Raw genomic sequence first — 15684 nt, 5'->3', positions numbered from 1 at the left:
GTGACTGTACACATTATGCCATCTATATCACCAGCAAAAGATAGTTTTAGAATGCAAGTTAAAGAGGTTTATAGCTTTGCAAACATGTTTAACTTTAAGAGAAAAAGCTTATGCAGGAATATGTTGCATTTCTAACAAGCAGAATTGTAGACTCAAAGTAATTTAGGTTGGAAGGGAACTTGAGAGATCATCTAAACTCCTGCTCAAAGAACAGCCAACAATGTTAGATGAGGATCACAGTATCACAGTATGTTTGGGATTGGAAGGGACCTCAAAAGATCATCTAGTCCAATCCCCCTGCTGGAGCAGGAACACCTAGGTGAGGTCGCACAGGAACATGTCCAGGCGGGTTTTGAATGTCTCCAGAGAAGGAGACTCCACAACTTCCCTGGGCAGCCTGTTCCAGTGTTCTGTCACCCTCACTGAGAAGAAGTTTCTTCTCAAATTTAAGTGGAACCTCTTGTGTTCCAGCTTGATCCCATTACCCCTTGTCCTATCATTGTTTGCCACCGAGAAGAGCCTGGCTCCATCCTCATGGCACTCACCCTTTATATATTTATAAACATTAATAAGGTCCCCCCTTAGTCTCCTCCAAACTAAAGAGACCCAGCTCCCTCAGCCTTTCTTCATAAGGGAGGTGCTCCACTCCCTTAATCATCTTCGTTGCCCTACGCTGGACCCTCTCCAGCAGTTCCCTGTCCTTCTTGAACTGAGGGGCCCAGAACTGAACACAATATTCCAGATGTGGTCTCACCAGGGTGGAGTAGAGGGGAAGGAGGACCTCTCTCGATCTACTAACCACCCCCCTTCTAATACACCCCAGGATGCCATTGGCCTTCCTGGCCACAAGGGCACAGTGCTGGCTCATGGTCATCCTGTTGTCCACCAGGACCCCCAGGTCCCTTTCCCCTACACTGCTCTCTAATATGTAATCTCCCAACCTATACTGGAACCTGGGGTTGTTACTGCCCAGGTGCAGGACTCTACACTTTCCCTTGTTAAATTTCATTAGGTTATTCCCCGCCCAACTCTCCAGCCTGTCCAGGTCCCGCTGGATGGCAGCACAGCCCTCCGGCGTGTCAGCCACTCCTCCCAGCTTAGTGTCATCAGCAAACTTGCTGATAGTACACTCAATTCCCTCGTCCAAGTCGTTAATGAATATATTGAATAATATGTTCAGGTCCTTGCCGTGTTGCATTATGATGTTCTCCAAGGGTGGAAACAACTCTGCCTTTCTGTCAATGTGTACAAGGGTTTAACTAATCTCAGTATGATTTTTTTATTTTCTCAGTGTCTTTTAAGCCTTTCTCTTGCTATAACTTGTGTCCTTTGCCTCACAAGCTTTTGCTGTGTGCCTCCAAGAAGAGTTGGCTCCATATTCTTGGTAACTCTCTTTTGGCAAAGACGAGACCAACCTCTCCTCAACCCACCCAGCCTTCTGGTTTTCCTCATACAGCACACACTCACATCTATGAATAACTAGCCAGATTTATCTCATCAATCAAGATACGACTCTAAATATAAGATCTATAAAGCCTCACCTGTCAGTAAGTTTTTCTTACTGACTCATACTATACCTTAGCACTTAGAAATGTGTTTTACAATAATCCTTTTGGTTAAACAGAAAATTTCACAGCTAATCTTTTCTTGTCAGGCCATTGAATCTAGTGTAAAAAACTACCAAAATGCTTGTTCCTATGCCGTCTGATATTGCAAACCAAACATATATCTTTGGTTTATTTAATTACAGAGTGAACAAAAGAAACTGAGTACAGTTCAAGTAGCAAGACCCTCCACACACCTTTATCAGGTTATTTTTCCAAGCCAATAATTCAGTTATTTTTTCCCTTATGATAGCACCTTATGTAAATAAATTTATATATTCTTACCAACAAGTACCCTTCCCACTCAGAAAAGGGTGTTCAAAACATGAAAAAAAGGCATTAAGAGGGCGAGCAACAGCTATATTAACACTCCAAACTATTCCACCTACAGTACAAAAAACATTTTAAAAAAGCGCAAACCATGAAACCTGAATGTACAAGTTCAAAAATTAGCTCTGCTCCCCATTATAAAGGAGAAATTGGTCCTGCATGGGTAACATGAATAAGATTATCCTGAACCACAATGAAACCTGTTTGTTTCAACAACCCTTTGCATCTAACACTTCCTTGTCTGAAAGAAACACCAGTTTATTTAATGAGACAACATTCAGTCAGGGGGCAAGTGTGGGTGTTGGCAACAAGGCATGGTATTCTCACAAAACCAGATTAAAATTCAAATTCACAAACAGGAAAGAGTGGTGGACACCCTTCCCTTTTCATACTGAGCAGTGGAAAACCACACAGCTTCCCACAGCTGCGGTCTCAGAGGTTAAGACCATTAAACAACACAGTGGTTTGCAGTTTTTGTTTCTTGTCATTCATTCACTTTCATTTCTCATTGCACTGTGAAGTGTGAACATCTGATTCACACCTCAGGTACCAGAGGATGCTTGAGAAAAAGGAATCGAACAGGCAGGGAAAACTGAAGTTCAAAGCTCCTTAAATACTATTTGATTTCATGTCTTTACATTTTCATGGCGAACCTTGGACTTTGGTATTTTAAGTTCCTGAAGTGTTTAAAATGTGTGTTATTGAAACATTTATATCTGAAGATTTTTATTTTACAACAAATACTTGAACATAAGGAAAGAAGCAAACTCATTTTAGCCATTTAAATTTTCACTTATTTTCTTGAAGGTAAAGAGTAAACTAGTTTCTTTTTAAGTTTATTTTCTGTTCTTTTAACAGCTCATCAGCAAAGAATCCTATGCATGAATTAGTGGGCACAATAACCCCTAGGCTTTTTAAAAATATATCAATACCAAGAACCAGAAGTTAAGTTGGAGATGTACAGTGCAGCCTTTCAAGAACAGAACTAACATCTGATGCAAGAGCAAACATGTCAGAGTACATGATACTAAAATGTAATCTGTCTATTGCCCCAGTTAAAGCCAACTTAGATTTGAAGGTTACTGCTTAAATCAAAAGTATTTTAGAATTTCCCAACCTGGTCTTGAAACAATGTCACAAACTTCAATATGACTACTTCATTTTCACTGTAGCCTTTTGCCCTTAAATGACAGCAGCATACAGATTGCACTAGTCTCACAGAAAGGCAAATCAATAATGATGATTTGCTCCTCTCCACCACTGAGGGTTTCCTTATTCCAAATTTGGAAAGTGTCACAGTACCTTCATCAAGACAGACTGCAATGGTGGTAAATCTTCAGGTACTAGAGCAGGCTAATAAAAGGAAAAATTGCAATCAAAAAGAATGCCCTGCACAAGTCCATTAGCCTGCATTTAAAAATCAGCTGCTATGGTTTAAACCTGTTGCACTGAAAGGGAAACATTTTTCAAGGGCAGCCTCTTCCAGGAGCTCTATCCAGGCTACCTATCAAGACAGCAGATGGTCAGGACAGGTTGATGCCAGGTGGCCTGTTGGTATGACAGGACTTTGGAAAAAACACCGAAATTAAAGCAGCTTTTCCACAGAAATAACTTTAGAAATAAAAAAGCCTCATGATATAACTTATTTTCTGTCTTAAAGGAAAGCCACAAGACCCTCTTTTCATTTTGCTCCCCTAATACATATCTTGGTGTTCAAGGACATCTGAAGATATGTAACCTTATAGAACAGAGAGAAATTTTCTACTTCTCTTAAAATAAGAAATGTAGCAAATGCAAATCTCTCAAGAACAACATTTTCAGTGAAGCTGAATTCAAGACTAGGGAAAGTCAATTTTAACTGAAAAACAGTTATAAAACAAGTGCATTTACTAATTAGTATGTTTTATCTCAATTACTATCCTTGAAATAATTTTAAAAACAAAACAGTAGTAGTATCATGTGCATACGCATATAGACATGGGATAAATACAGTGACAGAGTACAGCACACAGTCAGAAGATAGACTGGGTTACCTGTTCTGAACTGGTGAGGCACAGCCATAACACTGTGGTATAACACAGAAAGCAACCTATGAGACTTTGAAAGGCTCGGTGTGGGCTCCATGTCTATGTTAGTGTTAATTGTCTAGTGGCAGTTACAATCAGATGAGATGCACAGCAGTAGAGCAACAAAGAGGAGAAAGAACTAACAGGGGAGGCTTTCTTCACAAAGGCTGGGGAGCCCTGGGCTAAAAAAATTTCCTCTTGAAGTCCTCTTCAGCATTGTCTTTGATGACAGGTTTTATGTGCAGCTGTGATTTGAGACAGTTGGCTTAGACAGGCAAACCTATTCATGCCCTGTGAATAAAGCTCTATTTAAAATACATTAATTTGGGATTAGAGCAATTTTTTGTCCATAATACATATGTAATAGACAGCTCCAATCTTTTCTGCAGACACTAATCTGGGAGAGAAAAATTGCTTCTTTTCACTATGTCTGAGCCTCATATTGTACTTGAATATGAAAGTAACTTAGATAATTTTGGTAGCATAAGCAGTCTAGCTACACCAAACACAAGACTCATGAGCTTGCCCTGGTTTCTGTAGCTCACCTATGCACATGGTTTGCTTTGTTTTCTACTCTCTTTTTTTTTTTTCGAGTTACAGCCTGTAGGATATAGCTCATAAATTTCAGTTAGAAGCTAGAATGTTCGCACAAAGCACATTTTAAAAACAATCACTGTGTTCTTCTGAGAAACAATATAATAAATAACAAAATATTCTTGACCCTCATCTCCAGCATGCTCATTTAAAGTATTTAACAATAAATAGGTGTTGACATGTTGATACAGTACAATGCATTTAAAGAAGTGGAAGAAGAAATGTTAATAACTGATACGTTTTATGCTCTCTAAACAGAGCTGTAACACATAATTTGTTTTCTAAATTGTGTACTGTTTTAAAGAAAGAAAATAGAACTTGATTGATTCTCTTAAGTGAGTAAACACAGCAAGGAAGAAATTCAGTTATTAAGAAAGTAATTATATTCAGTATTGTCAAGAAGAAAAAAAAAGGCGTATAGGGAAATAAATGCAGGTGTATGTACTTTGCCAGCAGTGGTGGCTCCTATAGATCTGATACCCACCAAGGTTCCAAACATGCCTCTGTAGGATTAAGTACACAGCAAGTCGTTATATGAGTTTTACCTACGTATTTGTCTCAAAAAGCACTATATCAGAACAGATCAGTTTGATATCCAGCACATATTGCAGCTTGCACAGTCTTGAGCTCCAGATACAGTAAATGAAATAGATGCGAACATATTTATTTATAAAAATCAAGCAGCTGCATGATTATAATTAAGACTTTAGGTCCCAGACATAACAATTCAGTGATTAAAAATTAGCATCTTACAGTGTTTTCTAGAAGCTCTCAAAAAATGTTTCAGATTATTTTTTTTTTTATACCAAAGCTATTCATTAGTTATAATGAGCATTAACTAACACCTTTTTTGATAGTCTCAGACAGCAGGCTAGGCAGTAAAAAAAGAGCCCTCTAAAGACAATGAATATTAGCAGGACTATGAGAAGATACTTTCTCTCTAATGAAAAAGAAATACTGAAATTGCAAATCTGTTTTTTTTTCCCTGACACATTTTAATTATGTCAGTTCAAATCCACTGAAGACCAGCATGGCAAAAATGGGTAAGTTGGATTGAAGTGATTCATCAGTACACTGCAAGGCGTTTTATAGTTAATATCTAAATATTCCTGAACTGTGGTAAAAGTCCAGGACAAGTGTCCATATTTAATATCGAAGATAAGTTAAACTTTTTTGTTATAAAACAGATTTAGCTGATAGGGTCAGAGTCCCTCTTTCAAGAAAGCATTCAGGGCAAGAAAGATTTACTACATATATATACACTTAATTTTTACGTTTTTCAACAAGGGGAGTGAGGCAAGTAATTAATACTGTAAGAATAAAAAAGAAGAAAAAACTGGAACGTGGACTAACAAACTATTGAAAGTGTCTGTGTATGATTACTGTATATTTTACCTCAACTGTTAAAAAGTATTAATTACCATTTTACTTCATGAAAGTCTAACACTCAGCCCAACAAAGGACCATTCATTCCATGTGTTACATTTTCCTTGCAAAACACACGCTTCTAATTTAAATTCATCAGATTTATGCAAGCATTTTTTCAGTTACCTAGCAAGTATAAGATATTACAGACATATCTAAAAGAACAAGAATGTGTTGGGAATAAGACAGAGAAAATTTGGTTTATATCAGGTAATAACAGTCATCTTCTCCACAGTGAGTGATATTACTGAGATATAGCATAGCCATTTAGTGTTCAGAAAATAAACAAATGTGCTATTATCAAATTTAGACTATCCTGTTTTCACTGTCTGAGAAACAGCACACAAGCAGGCTGTCCCACTCCATTCTCAGTAGGCACAGGCGAGGTGAAACAGGAAGGAAAGGAAAAAAAGCAAAACTATGGGGGAAGAAATAAAAAGGAAAATAAAAGAAAAAACCCAACACGTACTAACTGGCAGGACACAATCTCCCAGTCATAGAACAGTGGTTAGACTGCTGCAGGGGAGAATAAACTTGGTCTTCAAAGAACACAACAAAAGTGCCTTAAGGCAAAAAGCAGAGACTGCCTGTAGACAAGCAATCTACAGTTCCTCAGAAGAAAAGATGTGTGACCACTGGCATTATCATGTTCTAGTGTTTACTCAAATGTAGGACCTCTTCCAACTGACAATTCTGAGCTGATCTTAAGAGTTCAGTAAGCCTTCCTCCCTCCCAAAAAGGAAGAATTTATAACAGGTAGGAAAGTGTTACAGAAGTTACTAGGAAACTGAATACTACAGATATTAACAGCTTATCTAATTTTACTGAAAACTCAACTACTGAGAACTGTTTAGGGATGAAGGGTTGGTTTCTTTTTAACTTGTCATTTTGTATATCACAGCATTTGCAGTTTAGCAATTTGTCAAAACAGATCTTATGCAAACACAAAACTGTTTGAACTCATTTTAATATTATAACTAAAGATGTTTGTTTTATAGTAAAACTATTTGGGTTTTGTTTGGTGGTTGTTTTTTTTTTTAAAATCAAAATAGATGAGTTGTTTGTAGAAGTCCTTACCTCCTCTGTGGACTACGGTTCTGAGAGAACTCTGAATCACTGTCCTTCGATGTTGGAGAGCCCTTATATGTATAAAAAACATCCTCTGTTTCAGTAATATAACTAATTTCATTTGTAAGGTTATCTACAGATGAGTGTCGTGGTTTACGAATTTCATGACGTAGTCTAGGACTCCGCCTTAAAAATAAACACAAACACAAGTTGCAGGATCAGAATAATTCATAAAAATTTATCAAAGTGAAATACCTATATACCTATCCTATTGCAACCTGTGTCCTGAAATCTTCACGACAGGCCTATAGATCTCACTTTAAATAACCGATTTTCAAATATTTTGGATAGTATACTAGGCAATCATGCACTGCTAGGTTCAGTACACTGAACTGATTTGGTTTTCTTCCCACCTCGAGAATGCTACCTGTACTGTTAAAGTTATAATCATAGGATAACTCAGGCTGAAAGGGACCTATGGAGATCATCTAGTTCAACCTTCTGCTCAAAACAAGGTCAACTAAGGTCAGAGCAGATTTCTTAAGGCTTTATCCAGTCAGATCTCAAGAAACTTGAAAAATGGATACCCTACAGCTTCTCTAAGCAACCAATGCTCAGCTGTCCTGGTGCTAAAGCAGTTTTTCATAATATCCAGACAGAACATCTCTTGTTTCAACATATACCTGTTGCCTCATCCTGCCACACCACCATGTGACACTGAAGAACCTGACCTCATTCTCTAGCTAGCCTCCTCCTAAGTATTGCCAGGCTGTTATTAGGCATCTGGGAAATGCCTGCTTCTCTGGACTGAACAAGCACATTTTTCTCAGCTTCTCCTCACAGGGAAAGCGCTCCAGCCTCCTGACTACCTTGGTGGCTACTACTTTGCTGAGCTCCCTCCAGTTCACCAGTGTCTTTCTTCTGTTACTGAACACAGAGGTGGCTGCAGCATTCTAATAAGGTCTAATGAGTGCTGAGCAAAAGAGGGATAATCACTTCTCTTGATTTAACATCCATGCTGCTGTTAATACTGCCAGGTTCCTCTGATGACTTTGCTGCCAGGGCACACCAGATAATTCATGTACAGCTTGATGCCTATGAAGATTACCAGGTCCTTTTCCAGAGAGTTGCATCACAAGCAGTACTGTTGCACTGGATTCTTTTTTTCCCAGGATTTCGTATTTGTCTTCATTAAATTTCCTATTGGCCCATTTCTCCAGACTATCAAGGTCCCTTTGGATAAAAGCCCTACCCCCAAGCTTATTGACTTATCCCCTAAACTGCTGTCATCTGCAAACTTTATAAGCAAGCACTTCAAGTCAAAAAAACACCAAGCAGGACAGATCCCAGGACAGACCCCTGCAGTAGTCCACTTGTTATTGGCCTCCAGGTAGAGTATGGAGTATGGGAAAGGCTGAAACTAGATTTACCAATTAGGGGTAACAGGAGGTGATCGAGAAGGAAGGCTTTTGGTCTCTAGATGCTCAACAGATAAAGATCGTCTCATAGATGGGTTCCAAACCATCCCGCCTATAACTTTTCTGCAGTACTGGCTATTTACAGATCTGAAAAGAAAAAAAAAAAAAAGCATATGTGAATTATTCTGCACAGAAAACAAAAAGGAAATAAAATATGCTTATGAAAGTCAATTTTATGATTAATGTGTTCTAAAGAGTCCCCTGTGCTTACCCTTCCTCACTTCTGCATTTCCAGTCTCACAGAGCCATTTGCTGTCCTTCATCTGTGGCAATCAAACTGTTTGTTAACCCCTGATACAACGCTAATCACAAGCCTGGGTAAAAATACTTTTTTTTTCTGGGAGTTATTTTTAACCCAATTGTGTTTAAGTAGATGGAGGGGAAAACAGGAAATTTGGTATGTCCTATTGGCACTGAGTGCCTGAAAAAACATGGTTCACATACAGGCAAAAGATTCCAGATGTTCCCTGTTAAAACTCATATAGGGGTAACAATTTACTAACAGCTTCACTGAGTACAGCACTATTTTAACCATCTACCTGCTGCCTCAGCAAATAAGAGCTACACCAGACCACTCTCTGTTTCCAGAAGGAAACCACATTTGAGTGAAGTGTTCCTTATAGGAATAAGTCATTAACAAAAGATCTGACATGTAAAGGGATCCCCAAGTCTAAACTGTTTCTTGTGACAAGAAGCTGACAAAGCAAGGGTTGCATCAGAACCTCAGCGAGGAAAGCAATAAAAATATCTTACTAGTGGAATTATACAGCACAAATACATTTTTAAAGTAGATCAAAATTGATATAAACTACCTTTTTACATAGCATTCCACAAGACAAGCAGAGAGAGAAGCTGCTCATCCTCAAGTTCATAGGCCTAGGACTCTTCATGGAAAAGAAGCAATTTATGAGTTACAGAGAACCCACCTTTGGCTCACTATGTCCTGAGCTGAACATAATGGGTGGCTGGGATAGCAGAGCATGGAGCTGAAATGTCTTAATATTAAATAGCATTAAAAAAAAAAAAAAAAGTTGTTTATGCTGTGGTTATTCCTCATGCTAATATCAAACCTTAAGTATGCTTTGCACTGTACTGCTTTTGTTTATACAAAACAAAAAGCAATCCAAAACTTTTTGTATTCTGAAGTATCTTATATGCCTTGTTCATTATTTTAAAGCAAATTAATTCCTTCAACATCTAAATTTGTACTTTTAAAGCTTCTCCCAGCATAAAAACCAAGAGGGAAGACTTAATATGAAGCATCTACACATTAAAATCAGTCGCCTACATTAAACTTAGCAAACACAGTCCATGAATTCAGGAGAAGCTTTTGCCTGTATTATCCATTTTATTTCTGTAAGTCTCTTCTGTAAGACCAACTCCTCTGGTTTTCTACAAAAACAAAGAGCTCTTTCAAAGAAGCCTTACATGGGTAGAATAGAGAGGGAAAGTGGAAAAAGAGGATGTATTATGAAATATGCATCTTGAAGAATTCCACAAATTGTGCATTAATCAGCTTTCCTTTTTTACAAGTGCCTATTCATGCATCTTCCAATGCAGGTGACTTCTGAGGTGCAATGTAACTTGTGTGATGGAAGCCAGAGCCCTAACCCCAAACTCTAACCACAGAATCACTTTATATTTTCTAGATATTTCAGTTAAGGTATATAACAATCTCCTGAACTCCAAGCAGCTGCTCTTCAGATGTCAAATATGAGGATATTTCTCAGCAAACATACTGAGAGGCTGCCAATGTCTTTCTGGATTGGGCTGTAATATCTTGAGTTGCTCCCATTTATTACCAAGGTTATCCTTTCTGGAAAAAGTATGTACACTTCTTGCTTTTCAGCAAGGAATAATAATGTGCCTAGGAGAGGTTATTCAGCATCCAGTCCAGAAATGCTGAAAGAACTTCCCTTTCAGAATCTGGGAGAAGTGATTCCGCCTCCCCTTAGAATAGGGCTTACAGGTGATTTATACAACTCAGCAGCCTAATTTAAATGGAACTTCACTAGTACCTTAACCTAAGAGAACGTAGAAGGTCACAGAAATGTACTTACAGGAAGTTGTACTAAAGGGTTCCAAGAGTTGAACTATTTGAACTGATGCAATAAATGCTAGGATATCTGCCTCACATGTGTAAAAGAACACAGTACAAGAAAGCTACAAATTCCAGATGAAAACTTGTGATACTTAACATGGTAAAACCTGAATGTAACCCCCTTCAAAGACGAAAATAATCACTGAAGCCAAGTGGATCCTAAAACCTCCACAATTGTATGACATCGTTGGTGGGGATTTTGTTTTTTTCAATGCAAAATTTTGGTCCCCTTCATAATGGAGACTGCATAATTCCTTTTTTTTTTTGGTTGCACAGCTTCCACATGAGTTCAGAGCCATCCCTGAAAAGGGACATGGAAACTCATGTTGTCTCTTACAGCATTCACTAGTCAAACAAGTAGAAAAGTAAAAATCATCAATATATAACAGATGACTTCAGAAGTGATATGTTCACACCTTTTTTTAAAACTTTTGAGAAAATTTCCTGAGTGACAGTGACCATGCTGACAGGAACTACTAAAAGACTTCCAAAATGACTGTTGTTTATGTACTTTAGCAGTCTCTCATAGCAAAGGTTGTCAACTCATTTCTGCCTCATGTAGATCCTAAATTTCACACTTGTTGCTGCATTAATAAGGCCAAGGAATGCATTAGCACCAGGGATATCATTAAGCTGATGGATGGTATCACAATGAATCGTTCTCCCTAGAAATTCCTTAAGAGCCTAAATAAACAATTCACCACAGATAATGCCTCAGAAAATGAACTTACTTGAAACCCAGTTTTTCTTAGTAACTCCATTAAACAATGAAAGCTATCCTGCATGCTACAGGCTTTTAAGACATTTTAACAGTAAATTTATCAAAAAAACAGGGGTTGGGTAAAAATTTGAATGATACTAAACTGGTACCCTTTGGAACTCATACTATTTTCTTTCTTAATATTACAGGGGCTGTGCAATGCCTGTGCATGCACGTGTATATAAAAGCATCAGGATTTTCAATCTGTTTGCAAGTCTGAGAGAAATAAAGGACTCCAAGACATGGTAATCCTACAAGCTTTGAGAAATTCATCTCCTCTAAACCTTCACTACAGCAAGTCCATATCACTCCATAGAGGAGCTAATTCTCAAAATACAGGTCTGTAAAACATTAGAAAATTAGATTAGTATTTATATAACTACTTGTTTTCACTTGCTTCAGTTATGATCTAGTACTAGGTAAAATTATGGAATTCCACTCTAATGGAAAACAACATTTTATCAACCTTCTTACTGTTGGATAGCCTGCATGGGTTAACTGCTTCATTTACAATCAAAATTCCACTTGATATGAATTTCCACAGTATCTAGAGAGACATGACAGTATGAGAAGCCAGCCAGCCACTAAGGTCTAGGAAGCTATCTGAAGTATGATACCATTCAAAAGCTGAAGCTTATCTACATAGGAAAGAGAGAATCAGTCTGACAAACTAAATGTAAAGTTAAACTGTTAAGGGAATACACTGAAGAAAAAAAAAAAAAAAACACAAACAAAAAACACACCACAAACAAAAACAATAAAATACCTCTCTCAAAAAAAAAAATCATCAGAACAAGCAGGTTTCTAGAGAGTCTACAGAGACTATAGATGATCAAGGACCAAAGAACTCTCCAAAATGTCACATTCAGAGAAGACAATGACATAACACTTTCTTTTTCATTCACTATTAGTATGAAATATTTTTGATATGTTTTGTGAAAGTATTTTTTTCAGGGGTAGGTGGGGACAGGACATAGACAAGACGATAACACACAACATGACACATCTGTAGCTGAATTGCTGATAAATGAAACAACAGAACAAATCAACAGAAAACTCTGAGACAGATACTTATTAAAAAAAAAAGTCTAAAAGCCTCTAAGATGAAACAGCAGAACTATGTGAGTATAACCTCCCACTTTAAACTAGTGATTTAATCTATGTAAGATTTCAAAAAGACAATTCACAAGGTCCCTTAAACCCATAAAGAAACTCAAGAGCTAGGGAGTAGGGTCCTCACTTGTAGGAGTTACCTATTCACTCGTGACATCAAAGAGAATAGAAAAAAAGTTTTAGATTATAGTGAAAAAATATCAGCAGTGAAGTCTTAAAGAGATATCAGTTTGGGGCAAAAATAAAGGTCAATTGTGAAGAAATGCAGAAGGACAATATTACCTCAGGTGACTAGACAATAAACTGGCAGATTAAGTTTAATGGAGTTAGGGCCCAGTTGGTGCATATGGGAAGTAACAACCCCAACCTCATATAGCAAAATGACAGGCTTGATGCTTTACTTTAAGGGAACTATATCTTAGATACTACTGTGAAACTACCACACCCATGACCAACAGAACTCAATGAGGAAAATAAAAGAGTAGAAATGTCACAAAGGTGATATCTTGAATGCTTGGGTGAGACATCGCAATGTCAGTAATAAGTGCTTGGTGTGATGCACTCCAGAAATTGCCTAACATATTAAATAGACTGTGTGTATGCCCTAGTGGGTAAAGAGTTCAAAATAAATCTGTTGTGCAAACTCTTATTGGATCAGTAGCTACTTAACATTTTTACTTTCTAGTGTTTTTATACCCCAAACAGCAAGTTTTAAAAATACCTCTAAAATATAATAATGTTCAAGTATCTTTTTAGGAAATTATAAGAAAAACTCTATTGTAATGATGTCACATTGCAGAAACTGAAACCACAGTTATATAACTTGTCAAATAGTTCACATACAGATTGGGACACAGGTGCGGACAGAACTGAACTCTTGACACTCTAACTTGAGCTATCCCTGACACAAATACTTCTGTTCCCATTATAAAGCAAAGTATGCTTTCACACCATACTTACTTTGCTGGATTTCTAGAACCCAGGGTCCAATAATGTGATAGTATCTTTTTTTCATGAGGTAGTGACTTCTTTGCCTGAAAAAATGTGTGATGCTCTACGCAAGATTTCCATAGATTTTTGCATGCTCTGTAATTTAACATGTTGAAGGCAACAATATGCTCTCTGGATTCATTCTGTAACAGTAGGAAACACCATGTTCAACAAGCAGATCAAACACAGTAAACAAGGTCACAAACCGACAATAAAATTACCCTTAACTTAAAAAGAAAAAATGCATTTAGGAAAACAAAAAAAAAAATCAACGTATAGTAGATTTTGAGCTGGAGATGGCCAAAATAGCCCTGTGACTACATGACATTCTAAACCTGCAAAATGAACACTTTAAAAGTTTGAGCAATACTGAAAAATGATTAAGTTTTTTCAGTTCCTAATCCTTAGAATGTTAACGAAATATTTAAGTTGAGAGTGGTAAATATTTTGTATATACCAGTGTAATATTAAACTATCAAATATAGTTTCGGATTTCGAGTCAGGTCTTGATCTCCTATGACAAAACTCTTTAAAACATTCCATTAAAGGTGCAATGTAGAAAGGAAAATACCCCTCAATCTTTGAATTCAAACTCTTCACACAAGGCTTCAATTCAATAATGTTCTTTCAAGAGCCTTAGCATGCAAAATGCATCAGCTTGATATTCTTTTAGAAGATACTAAATATGTTAACAGTGATCCATCTTGTGGGAAAGACAGTAGTTGTGATGGGACTGGAGGTGCCGCTACTGCTGTTGAAATCCAGTCCTGCTTTCTGGATGATAACATGAGGCCACGACGAGGAGATCAAAAGGAAGCAGAATACAAAGCTGTGCGTCTTGGCGCAAACTGTCATTTGTAACTTCAGTGCCAAAGTGCCAGTGAAATTCAGGTGTAACACAAGTGTGTCATCCATGTTTATGCCCTTGCCAGCTGTAGCACTTGTTAAGTTATATCAGATCCCAAGATACTTTTGCACATGATAAATGGTTAGTTAATATAGTTATTGATGCAAAAAAAGTGGAACTAAGAGTAAAGCAAAGAAAGGAAGATAACATGCAACATGAGATAATTGCTATCACAGCTCAGCATGTCAGTGAAAAAGATCAAGTTTTTTATTTCATTGCTTATGTTTTCCACTTGCTCTGAATTATGACTGAATTTTGACATCTCAGCATATAACCAGGCAGGCAAACATATCAGTAAATTCTAGCTCATACTTTGGAGAAAGTCAGGATTTGTGTTGCAAAGACTTTTTATTCAAAGACTCAGAAAGATCTAATAAAGCTCTTTCTAACACCGTCCAGCAAGGAATAGAGGTCCCACCCGAATAACACCTCAGTTTCTAGTTGACATTGTCCTTCTGTTTGTTCACAGCAACAATCCCATAAAGAAGTAACTAGAGACCATTTTGGCTAGAATACTCTATTTTTCTTATATCCTTTCTATTTCTAGGCAAAGTTTACAAATGTCATGCATCAGAGATCAATGCCATATTCTGCAAATCACTTTATGACTAATTTAGGGAATCCATGCCTGAAATAATTATTTTAGAAAACTGATGAGCATCTCAAGGGAAAGATAACAAGGACGTGCCTCTTGATTTTATATAGGCACTGCAAAACTTTTAACTGATTGCAACCTTTCAGGTACATTTTCTCTCTAGTAAAACATCTTTTTAAATACTTTTTTCTTTTTTATTTTTTTACAAATAGGGTTTATTATTTGAGCCTCACACATACTGGAACCAATTCTTCTTTGTTAGTTTGCCACAGTTGCTTCTAATTAGCTTATACAAAATGAAGCATACAAGCATAGTAGAAGTTTAACTCAGAATTTCTTGCAATATAAAAAGCATACATCAAAGATTTAATGACAAATAGCATTTCTGACATACTCAGTTGGTTGAGTATGACTTGAAGTGCTTTACTACTCCATAAGACAAACAAAAAAGGAAGCATATAGATATTTTTGCTATCCTAGAGCACTGTCCTTTCAGTTGCCACAAAAATAATTTTTTTCAAACATCTCAATGATACTGAAAAGCCATAGTGTAAAGACAATGAATTAAGTACACCAAATATTCTGGTTTTAAATTTAGGTTTGAAAATAGTAATGAATCTTGCTCTCTACATCACAAGGGTGTTCTTCCAACT

At 37.1% G+C, this 15684-nt stretch overlaps 1 protein-coding gene across 3 annotated transcripts in view; it reads right to left on the bottom strand.

Moving 5' to 3' along the window:
* Positions 1–15684, bottom strand: part of PTPN3 (protein tyrosine phosphatase non-receptor type 3) — a 131208-nt gene that overhangs the window by 38885 nt on the left and 76639 nt on the right. For all 3 annotated transcript variants that reach the window (XM_082045732.1, XM_082045733.1, XM_082045734.1), the window contains 3 exons: positions 13500–13672; positions 8518–8652; positions 7097–7273 (listed from right to left, as the gene is read on the bottom strand). In XM_082045732.1, the coding sequence (XP_081901858.1) occupies positions 7097–7273; positions 8518–8652; positions 13500–13672 (485 nt within the window). The remainder of the gene's footprint in view (positions 1–7096; positions 7274–8517; positions 8653–13499; positions 13673–15684) is intronic.

This window comes from Streptopelia decaocto, assembly GCF_964273445.1.
Source record: "Streptopelia decaocto genome assembly, chromosome: 2".
In the NCBI taxonomy this organism is placed as follows: domain Eukaryota; kingdom Metazoa; phylum Chordata; class Aves; order Columbiformes; family Columbidae; genus Streptopelia; species Streptopelia decaocto.
This window is presented reverse-complemented; position numbering and strand designations above follow the sequence as displayed.